At 42.8% G+C, this 12,341-nt stretch overlaps 1 protein-coding gene across 2 annotated transcripts in view; it reads right to left on the bottom strand.

Moving 5' to 3' along the window:
• Nucleotides 1–12,341, bottom strand: part of VPS13B (vacuolar protein sorting 13 homolog B) — a 517,649-nt gene that overhangs the window by 139,677 nt on the left and 365,631 nt on the right. For both annotated transcript variants that reach the window (XM_084803053.1, XM_084803052.1), the window contains exon 36: nt 2,738–3,145. In XM_084803053.1, coding sequence (XP_084659179.1) covers nt 2,738–3,145 — 408 coding nt within the window. The remainder of the gene's footprint in view (nt 1–2,737; nt 3,146–12,341) is intronic.

Below are 12,341 nucleotides of genomic sequence, written 5' to 3' on the forward strand. Positions count from 1 at the left end.
CCTTCTATGGGACGCCATGTGCACAGCAGATGCTATACTGTGTGCAGGGCCACTCCTCTCTCTGTTTAATAGTGCGTCTGAGATGACTACTTTGTCACTGCGCTCAATTTGGTTCAGCAAATAATTTGAGAAGAGCAGCTGCTGCAGATGCTCACAATAGTTACAGAACTGTAAAATCAAAGACTCTGTTAAGTATTTCTGCATTAGAGTCAACCTATAAAAATCTGACATTAATTCCTTTGAGCTCAAAGATATACCATAAAAATCGGGTTGAATACAGAACACCACCACTTGGAAAGTACAAAAAGAAATATGACTACTGGTAGTGGTGGTAATGGTGGTGGTGGTGGTGGTGGTGGTGTGTGTGTATGTGTGTGTGTGTGTGTGTGTGATTTTTTCATTTTCACCACTTAACAAAACTCTACCAGACTGTCAGGTGTGATGGTATGCCTTTAAACCTACGCAGGGCCTAGGAGGCAGAAGCAGACAGATCTCTAAATTTGAGGGCAACTTGGTCTACATACTTGAGTTCCAGGACAGCCAGGGGTACATAATGAGATTCTGTCTCAAAACAAAACAAAATCAAAAGAAAACAAACAAGCAAAACCAATCTATACCAAATACATATATTTGTACGTATTTTTTTAAAAAAAACTGCAAAACATGCAGTTTGAAGACAACCAACTACATAATGAAATTAATGCTAAATGGTTGAATTATTGTTTTTAATTATAGTTACAACTATTTTTTTTAAGTATGTAGTGATCCTGATGTGAAGGCATGTTTAGGGCTAGCCTGGCTTCAAGGTGAGTTCCAGGCCAGCATGGGCTCCAGAAAGAGATCCTATTTCCCCTCTCAGAGCCGGCCATGGACTAACCCCTCAGTTATGACCCCTAGATGCCAGCCTTCGGGAACAACTGGGATCTGCCCCAGCCTTGCTCACTTGAGTACATTTTGCTGACTAAATTCTGTTATAGTTTCATAATAATATTTTTTTCAATTAAATGACTAACTTCAGTTTTGATTTAATGTGACACATACAAAAAACTATTTTAAAATGTTTGCTGGACACTTCCCAGCAGAGTTATACCAAGTATATTTAGTAAAGCAGGGATTTCTATTTTTGTGTTTAACAGATAAAAGGACATACTTATGAAAGAAGAGGGTTATGTAGTTTTTCTAATTTAAAAGGGAGAAATACAAAAACAGACCATTTGTATGGCCAAATAAAGAGTTTCAGTTGTTGCATAAAGAAACAGTGATGAAGGACAAGTGCCTTTAAAAGTGGGTAAAATAAAAGCAGTGAGCGAGTGTCGAGGGAGTGAGGGTGGGAAAGAGCAGGGCCCCCACACAGCAGAACACGGTGTGTTTAAAGTGCTTCGTGTCTGGTCCTCGCCTTTCCCGGCCACCATTAAGGCCACCATTTAAGAAGGTGTGAGGATGGGCACAGTGAACCTGACACCATAGTGTCCAGTGTTTGAGAATCTTTCATGTCCCCCAAACTCTACATTTTTCATTTCTAACTTTAGAAACAACAAAGGAAAAAGCAAAGAGCTTTCAGCTGGCTTGGTTACAATTATTTCAGCGAGGAAGAAAGAAATCATCTGTTTTGGCCTAAAATTATTACTACTCAACTATAAAAGTTAAAACAGAAAATCTCCTAAACTCCTGTGCTCAAACCGGCTCTCTAGAACTAGCTTATAATTAGTCTGCAGCTGCCATTTACTTACTTTTTGGTGCACAGCTTAAGTGCTGATGTATCTAGCACACAATCAGTCTACACCCCGCCTTACACAGGGCCATGGAAAAGGACACCACTCTTTCACAGGATTGTGGGGAAATATATGGTTTCCTCCTGAGACCGCTGCTCCAGTGTGACACTCCTGGCACTGGGCTCTCAGCCCCACAGGAGCAGCTTCTGTGATTGAAATGCTTACTTCCTGCCTGTGTTGACTTTCCTCCTCACATACCTTGTGCCCACCCTTTCTGGTTCAGAGTGGGAAAGCACATAACATCTTAGTCATAGTAGCAGAGAGAAAAATGGAGCTGTCATGGCCTGTTAGCTCCTTGCCCTCTGCAGTCGTCAGCAGGCCAGGTCTTTTTGGTGGGCTGTGCACAGAAGCACAGCCTTTCCCAGGCCAGGTGCTGCTCTTGACAAAATGTGTCAGTGGCGTTCTCACAGCCTTGAGCTATGGCTTGACACTTTGTGGAGCAGATCTACCACCACGGCAATTTTTCTTTTTAACACAAATTGTTCCCAGTGCCGCCATGGACTGCATTGCAAGGCTTACCAAGCTACAGATTATTGGGCTCTGTGCCCAGAGCACCTGGCTTGTAAGGCTGGCTAGGGGTCCAGCACATGCATCTGAGCAAGGTCTTGGGGCTCAGGTGATCACAGACTGCACTGTGAAAAGCAGTCACTGCTGTTCCACTGCAGCCATTTCAGCTAAACGGAAGCTAAGAATAAATAGTTCCAAAGGCAGGAATGTGCCTCAAGAGGTGGACAGGGGCAGTTTGGGGCTTGGAAATCCACAGGGCCTACAGGATTTCTTAAAACAGGCAGACAAACAAACAACCTAAACAAAATGACAACAGCCCCAACCAATCAGCATCTCAGCAGTAATGCCATCAGCTAGAAAGGTCCCATCTCTAATGACTCTACCCTTTCACCTGCTAACAGAGGATGTTTTCACACCGCCCCTCCCCCCATGTTACCCCTGCTTTCTCCGTCACTTACCAGGTACTTTTTGTGCTGCTTTGACACTCAGGCTCCCACTGAGGTTCGACAGCGAGGCTAGCACACAAGGTCTATGAGGATGTGGGACAGTTTCCATGAGGACCACAATCTGGGTTGTATGGACAGAAACTTTTTGAAAGCAGGAAATGGCTCTCCACATGCTTTCTTGAAGTGACGTCTTCTGCACTCCATCGCAGTGAGCCTTGGGCGTAGACAACTTTGCGCGGGAACATTTGCTGATGGGAGGCTCATGCTTACTCAGATTAGAATCTGGCAGGACAGAGGGCTCTTTGCTATGTGCAAAGCTGTGTGCCTTTTTTATCTTCTTTAAAAAATGATTTATCTGGTCCAGTTTGGTAAAACTTAAGTTTGCTTTCAAAGGCTTGGATACATCCAAGTTGATGTCAGCTACAAAAAGAGAAGCCAAGAGTTACCGGAGCTCTCTGCATGACACAGAGCAAAGTGTCAGAGCACTGCACTGACTTATAGGTTCTTCTCACAGCTAACTGAAGGAACATTATTGGTGAGCTGCCTAAACGCCTGTTCTGCTGGCCACTCAGGCAAAGCCCACACCTGGACAGGCCACCTCTACTTCTACCCTCAGGCTCTACAGCAAACTGAAGAAGCCTTTCCAGTTTGGTACCTACCTGAAACTGGTATTTGGTCTCCCAAAGAAACAGAACTGCCCATAGGATCAGAATAGCGTGAGATAAAATGCCAATCCTAAACATCACGGATCTACTGGTCAAGTTGCCTCCCTTACCATTCTCTTGCCAAGGTTATGCAGAAGTGCTCATTTCTCTTTTATGAACTTTGGTAACCAGACGAGACTCAGTGACTAGCTGTATAGTCTGCACTGATTAACACTGAAGTGTATCCTTACAATCAGTGTAATAGACATTCCCTAAATCTATAGTTCCATTTACACATATCAAATGTCACTGTCGTCAAACTAGCCTTCTCTTAGCAAGGAGTTAGGTCCCAGTGTCCTGAGGTCATACTTGTGTCTATCACTTTTTTCAGGTGTGCCAGCTTGGAATTCCAGGAATTATTTTTTAAACACCTTATTGATATACTTACATTTCAAGTTCAAGTCATTACTATAACCACAGACACACACAGTCACTGTTAGTGTCACTAAGGCGGTGACAGTGACACTTAGTGCTCTCAGCAGTCACTCATTACTTTTCCTCCACTCTTAGCCTGAGACAATCACCGTGTTCTGTCTTTGCATTACTTGCTGACTGGGGACACTGCATCTAAATAAATAGAACCATAAAACATTTGCTGTTTGTGCCTTGTTTCCTTTGTGTATCAGCATCCGTCTGAGGTGTATCCACGTTACTTTTGATTGCCTTGCTTTGATTTCCCTAATGACTCATTTGTTGAGCGCGCTCTCATGTGCTTCTTGTCTATTTTGTATAAATGTTTGGAAAGTGAGTATTTAAACTCTGCTCATGGTGTGTGTGTGTGTGTGTGTGTGTGTGTGTGTGTGAGAGAGAGAGAGAGAGAGAGAGAGAGAGAGAGAGAGAGAGAGAGAGAGAGAGAGAGAAAGAGAGAGAGAGAGAGAGAGAGAGAAAGAGAGACAGACAGACAGACAGACAGACACAGAGAGACAGACAGACACAGAGAGACAGAGAGGGAGGTGCAGGGCAGGTATGCCATGGCTCATGTACGAAGATCAGAGAGCAGTGTCTGCCTTCACTTCCCACCTTGTTCTGGGGCAGCATCTCACTGCTGCTGCACATGCCCAGCTAGCTGGCACACATGCTCCCAGGGAGGCTCCTGCACTGGCTGAGAGCACCGGGATCTCAGACTGTGTGCTTTGCATGGCTGTATGTGATCTCCAGGGATGTGTGCTGTAAGTGAGTCACCCACTGAGCCATCTCTCGCCCTGAACTCTGCTCACTATTAACTTTAATATTTTTTTAATTGAAGGTTTTTAAAAGTCCCTGTCACAAGAGACATGATTTGCAAATATTTTATTCCATTCAGTTGGATTGTCTTTTCATTTCATTTTCACTAACTTTTAGCACGGTATCTTCAGCTTCTCAACACTGAATATTTTAATTTTTGTAGGGCCCAACACATCCATTATTTTGCTTATTTGCTTAACATAAGAGGGCAGAAGTTTATAGGTATGACTCCTTTAAGAGGTTTATAGTTTTCCTTCTCACATTTAGGTCTTCTTTGTGTCCTGTGTGAGACAGGGGTCCACTTTATTCTGCATGTAGCTACTTAGTTCACCAGTAACACATGCTACTAAAAGATAGTAATTTTGACTTGCAACATTTGGGGTTCTACAGAAAGTAGTAGGATAAATATTATGGAGAAAGTAGATGGTTGAAATGGTCCACACATTTACCTGCTCTGTCTACATAGTCCTTTGTATGTGCCTCCAGATACAGTGAGTGACTTTTATGACAATAAGAATCAGAGAACAATCTTAGCAGATGATTGCAATAGTGAAAGCAAATACAACTAAAGTAGGTAAGTTGTGTGCACATGCTCCCCTGCTCTCTGCCACTTCACACCAAGAAAATAGAAGTTAAAAGTCTTCCTTCTGTCCCCATAACAACAACATAGTCACTCACCCAGGAGCTTGCCCACACAGGCCCTCTGAGTCAACTGGTGAAGGTGAGTGATCCAAGTTTCTCTGGCTGCAGACAGGCATGTCATCCGTGGAAGGCCGACTGAGAATTGGCAGCTATTACCATGAGATGGATCCCCACCTCTCAGCTACCACAGTGTTCCCAGGAGCACAGGTAAGTTATTTATAAGTAGTGCCCACATAAGGGCCAGGCTGAAGAGGGCTGTGGAAAAGCTCTTCTCAGGAATATAAGGGTGAGTGTTTATGAACAAACTGAAGTGTGTGCAAACACTAGCAATGGCAGCTTTTTCCTCCCACATGCCTGCATCCTGAGACTGCTTGCTTACAGATTTCCTATGGGACAAGCTGACCATCCCTCTGTATTGTTCCTTATAAACATGCTAATACCCAAATAGGACATACTCAGGTCCCAATGTGAACATAAACTAAGTGTCTAGGTCTAGGAAAATTGTCTTTAATTTGTTTTGTCCACTCTCCATAGCAAAGTTATTAAACATGCCTTAAAGTACATAACGTGCTTTTCCCTTTTTGTTAGTTTTTTTTTTTAACTTTGTTTACTCCTTCAAATATTGTTTTAGGAACCTAGAGAAGACAGAACTGCAGTCTCTCCCCCTGGAAAGAAGACAACTGTAAAATCGACAGGGAGAGCTATTTTGGAGATTCTGAAAAGCAACAGGTAAATGAAAGACAAAATTAGGAGTTTCCTCTTGCACTTCCCTCACCATCGGCCTGGAAGAGCTGCAGCCGCCACCTGCATGACTGTTATGTGCAGACAGGGGCCTAAAGGAGAGATTTCTATTTTAGGATTCAGAAGGACTATGGGATGGTCCTTTATTTTCTTGTGTTGCAGAAAATGGAAGAGGAGAGATTAGCTCTGAAGCAATTTTATGGAATCAACATTATTGATTTCAAAAACCTATGTCAGTGTAAGAAACTCATACCAATGTCTCTCAGCAACAGAGACACAGAAACTCACAGTCAAGGGCCAGGAAGATGGCTCAGCGGGTAAAGGAGCCTTCTGCCAAACCTGACGGGGACAGACGTGACTCTTGCAAGTGGTCCTCTGACCTCCACATGTACATGCAACACACACACACACACACACACACACACACACACACACACACACACACACACAAATAAAACATTAAAAAATATCTACAAGCAAGTAAAGTTTATTCCGTAGGAACAGGATTGGATTAACTAATGCAACATTATTAGTAGCTTAGAGAGAGAAAGATCAATTAATGAAGAAAGAATATTGGAAAACAATCTAAGAATTCCTAAGCAAGATACCAACACAGAGGAATATTTTACTCTGATAAATGACATACACACTATGCCTCCAGCTAACTAATTAGGAAAGATGAGACGCTTTCTCCATGAGATCAGGAACTAGGTAAGGATGTCCATTCTCAGGATTCATAGATCACACTAGAAACCACAGTCAAAATAAGGGGAGAAAAATACAAGGCATACAGACTGGGAAGGAAACCAGCACCACAGTGTTTACCTCCAGATAGTATGGCTGAAACCTAACGTAAAGATCTGGGCGTGAGCCGTGAGTAGGGGCCATGCCTTTAACCCCAGCATGCAGGGAGCCAGAGGCAGGCAGAATTCGAGTCCAGCCTGCTCCACAAAGACAGTCCTGGACAGCCAAGGCTACACAGAGAAACCTTGTCTTGAAAAACAACAAGCAAACAAACAAAAAAGCTGGACATGACTCTGGGCAGTGCCATCACCTCAGCACTGACAGGGCAAACAGGTGATCCCCAGAGCTCCTCTAGCTAGCCATCTCAGGAAAGAATAATTCCCAGCATGCATGAAAAGCCGCTGGTTGTGGCAGTGCATGCCTGCGACCCAGCATTGGCAGGCGGAGACAGGACGATCCCTGGAGCTTGCTGGCTATCTAGTACAGCTGAACTTGCCAGGCGCAGGCTCTGTGACAAGCATTGCCTTAGGAAAAAATGATGTGGAGAGTGACTGAGGAAGACACCTCTGACCTCCACACGCACCTGAGTGCGTACCAGCACACACTCAAGTACAAAGATGTAATAGACTTGGAATGGTGTGTGTGTGTGTGTTTTAATGATTATAACATACTCTCCAGAGAGGGTAGAAATACTGCTCAATGATATCTGAAAAAGACACAAAAGCAATTAAATGAAATAAAGCATATTATAATCAAGTATTGTTGGATATGCATACAAAAAGAAAAGGGTATTTTGACCTCATTCAAAAATTAGCTTTACACTGAGCTAGCGTCCTTTTCCCATATAGTGTGCCCTGAGAAAGTCTCAGTGTGGTTTTCAAGTTACGCTTCCATTCCTCCCAGAGTTCCCACAACAAGACAGTTCAACGTTTATTCTGAACTGTAAATGATGACATCATGGTGGCTCCTTTTCAGAATCTGAGAATGATGGAATACCATTTCTAAATGTTAGAGAAATTATAGTGCCATTATCAAATTTATTACCATCAAAGGATGTAGTAGATGAAAATTAAGAGCTTTAACCCTAAGTCAGTTTAGTCAGTAAAACTCAGAGCTCAGGTCACTTTGGTGGCGTCTCAATACTTTACCATGAGAATGACTACAGTCTTTCGCACTGTGATCATATTGTAGAGTAAAACTTAAATGTAGGCTTTTGTTAATCAGTAGAAATCAAATTCTGATTAGCTCAGAAAAAGAAATGTATACTGAGAAATCTAGTCATTTGGGCAATATTCACCTATATGTGTAACTGAGTTGTATTATTGACCTTATTTTACTGCAAACTTGAGAATTAGAATCAGATGAAAGCATGGCCTACAGCACTTATTCACAAACAACAGTACGAAAGTGAAAAGGCAAGTGCAGTTCCTTTCTTACTGTCTTGTAAGAGACTCTAGGAGATCACCACTGCACACACGACCAGTTGGGCCTTGTCAGGGCAGAACCAGGAATCTCTGAGCAGCATGGTGGGGCATCCTTTCTTACATAGGGAGTCTCTTAATGCCTTAGTCAAGTCAGAAGCATAGATTCCTTAGGAAATAAAAATAATTTGAGTTTGTTTTCATTTCTTAGACATCCATTTTGTCTCATGAGTGTGAGGTGTGGTTTACTGATGATCGCTCAGTGAGTCCCTCACACTAGCGCTCCTCCTGGGCCCCTGATGCTCTGGAGTCACAGTCAAGTCCTGTGTAGGTCAGCTCTCCAGTCTCTTGATGATGACAAATTTGATATCACACATAAATCTTCCTAGGCACTCAACAGAACTGATGAGAGCGTTCTCTCTCTCTCCCTCTCTCTCCCAGGCCCCCTCTCTTTTTGAGACAGGGTTTTTCTGTGTAGCCCCGGTTGTCCCAGACTCACTTTGTAGGCCATCTGCCTACAGAGATCGGCCTGCCTCTGCCTCCCGAGTGCTGGGATTAAAGGCATGCGCCACCACGCCCGACTTGAGGAAAGCTCTTTAGAAGCCTGAAGTCCTAGAACACTAGTCATAGCCTAAGATAACTGTAATGCTAGCTTCCCAAGAAGAAACGGGGGGAGGGGGGCATTTAAAATTATTCATTATTCGTTTTTGAAAATTTATGTTTATATGCAGTACAACCTCTGTGCATGATACCTTTCAGCCACCAGATTCCTTGTGTCTCATCTCTACAGGAAGACTGTAGAGCCACCCTGCTTGAAAAGTACATGCTATTGTGCATGTAGACAATGTTACTAGGGCAGGCCCCTTTGGGCAAGTTGAATGGATGGGTGGAAGTAAAAAAAGCATGGTGAAATGGAATATACAAGGCAGTATTCCTCCCTGAGTATCAGGTCCATTAGAAACAGGAAGCACATACCAGGATGAGCAGAGCCATGCATCAACTGGCACCTGTGTTGGTGCGTTAATCTCAGCAGCACGTATGAATTCTTCCATTGACATCACAATTGTCATGGCTCTCATTCAATAAATTTGTGATGATGGTTATGCTGCCAAGAATCAATAGACTTTCACATCATTACGCTAGCCAGACGTGTGTGTGTGTGTGTGTGTGTGTGTGTGTGTGTGTGTGTGAGAGAGAGAGAGAGAGAGAGAGAGAGAGAGAGAGAGAGAGAGAGAGAGAGAGAAAATTAGTGCTTTCATGATGAGTAAGTTTCATAAGAACAAGGAGAATATATTTAGAAAAGGGAAAAATATTTTAAAATGCCTACTATGTATAAACAAAGAAAAATAAAAATAGAGGCATACATTTGTGCTGTTCAAATTGATAAAATCTCATTGCTAAAATAAAAACATAAAAGAAATAGACCTAGAGTGTTTTCAACGGAGACACAGTGGAGGACTCTACAGAATAACGCTGCACAGTAACCACACAGTGGAGGACTCTACAGAATAACGCTGCACAGTAACCACACAGTGGAGGATTCTACAGAATAACGCTGCACAGTAACCACACAGTGGAGGATTCTACAGAATAACGCTGCAAAGTAACCACACAGTGGAGGACTCTACAGAATAACGCTGCACAGTAACCACACAGTGGAGGACTCTACAGAATAACGCTGCACAGTAACCACACAGTGGAGGATTCTACAGAATAACGCTGCACAGTAACCACACAGTGGAGGATTCTACAGAATAACGCTGCACAGTAACCACACACACACATAACTGGAATCAGCACAGACTGTTAATGTGGCTTCATTCCAATTATCAGATTCTTGGACTTGAGAGTCTTGAATTCTTTCATAATCCTTACTGAACTGTAATAAATGGACTATTTTCAAAGTTTAGATTTTAGGAAAATATAGTAATATAATGTCCCAGCTGAGTCATCTTGTCTGCCAGATCAAGTTTCTCACCAAGCCTGGAACGTATTTTGTAACTTTAAGTTACCAAATAAACCCATAGCTGTCAATTATTAGATCCTAATTACCCTTCCAAACTTTCTGAACAGCTACCAGGAAACAGAATGATGGACTGACTATTGAGTTAAAAGGAGATTAGGCCAATACAAAGAAATTGCAGTTATTTCATGCTTCTATCATCCTACAAGGTGACTTAACAGTGAGAGGGAAAGAATCATATTGCAATAATGAAAACAGAGTGGGAATTCAAGCCCCAGAGGTGATTCTCCTCCGCTTATGGTAATGCACACCTTGTGGGGGACCAAACACCAACTGGAAAGGTTTCCTGAAAACGGTTCCAGCTATTTTCTCATTTAAAATGTTCCAACTTGACTGGACCCATTAGTCATCATATTACTTACATTTATGATGTATTATGAAATCTCTTACCAAAAGCCCAATGGGTTCAATATGGCTTGTTATACTCAAATCATAACATCTAAGAAGGAAAGCTCCTTTGTTAAGTGTTTCTTCCTTTGGAATTTTATTTGTAAAAGACACTATTTTATTTTAGACAAGTAAAGCTTAGTTGGAAAACAGTGCACCTAGCCAGCTCTGCAGACAGGGACAGTGCTGGTCCTAGTCCTACCTTAGGGAGAAGAGTGCAAAACACAGAACTAAAAAATGCATCAACTAGCTCAACTTCCTGGACAATTCCAATAAAATATTTTATTACTTAGTTATAATGCATTTTCCTCTTACTACTGGGGCTTACATATTTTCTCTCACTCAATAATTCAAGCTCTGATTTTTGTTATACTGCTCGAGTGAATATATTCTTAATGACATCAGATAATGGAGATTGTGGAGTCAGAGTAATGAGAATTAGAACCCAGAAAGCTGCTGAAGACAGTGAAATCAGTGTGTTCTCACTGAAGGTGGGCATGCAGTGGCACACCTGAGTCTGCCAATTAAGCAGTGCACGAGGGGAAGTGGGTATGTTCTGGGTTGTGTGCTGCTGGCATAAACTGGCAGCCTTGACTTGAACCAGCCAGTAGCACTCCTTGTTGCTTTCACTGTAATCTGCCACCATCACTATTACGGCAATTATTTAGCTATATGTTTTTTTTTTGTTTGTCTTTGTTTTTTTGTTTTTGTTTTTCGAGACAGGGTTTCTCTGTGTAGCCTTGGCTGTCCTGGACTCACTTTGTAGACCAGGCTGGCCTCGAACTCACAGGGATCCATCTGCCTGCCTCTGCCTCCCGAGTGCTGGGATTAAAGGCATGCACCACCACTGCCCGGCTAGCTATATGTTTTTATGACCAAGCAATGTCTTTTTATTTGATTCCTTGCCCTACCTCAAACCACGACACAGAAGTTCTGATTAGAAGGTGACTCACTAGTTTTCTAATGTGAATGTACTGGACTAAACTCATCTAGCGAACATGTCTCCTCATGGAGGCTCCTATATAGGGGCACAGTTGTTAATCTGGATTGTCAGTCTGACTGGAGGCCAGTGATATAGAAGAGAAAGGCTCTGCTTCCTGACGGACTGAGCTGTGAACAGGCAGCCTCTGCATCACCACGGACAGGAGCTGCTCCTGCTGCCTTCCCAACCACATACACCACAAGTCCTGAGCAGGAGCCAAGGTAAACCTGTCCTTCCCGAAGTTGTGACATGGTATTCTGTCACTGTGGCAAGAAAGGAAGCTAAGAAGGGGCTAATATATCACATATTCCAGTAAATTTGGCAGTTTCTTTGGTGTCTATGTCTTTTGTTTGTTTTGCTCTACTCAACAGTGACATATTCTCATCCTTGGAGACAATGCATAGAGCTTCTGGAGAGAACCAAACATTGTTTTGCGTTAAAGTTAGTGAAATTTATATTATCAAGCTGCTTGTGAAAAAGAGCAACCACTGACATCAGAGTGGCTCCCTGGAAGTGAGTGACACAGGGAAGGGACAGGATTACCAGAGGAACCAGGACTGGGACTGCAGCTAATGGGGGATGACATTAGCACAGACATGGGTGGACGAGGAGAAAGCCTGGGTTCCTGAGAGTGAGCATCAGGATTCAAATGGCCAGTGATGTGACAACATGTACATCATTAAAACGAGTAAGTTCAAATTAACAGCATACAATACCACCAAACTGACCGTCATTGGGATGAGGGAAA

This window comes from Acomys minous (genome assembly GCF_964271855.1).
Source record: "Acomys minous genome assembly, chromosome: 12".
NCBI lineage: Eukaryota > Metazoa > Chordata > Mammalia > Rodentia > Muridae > Acomys > Acomys minous.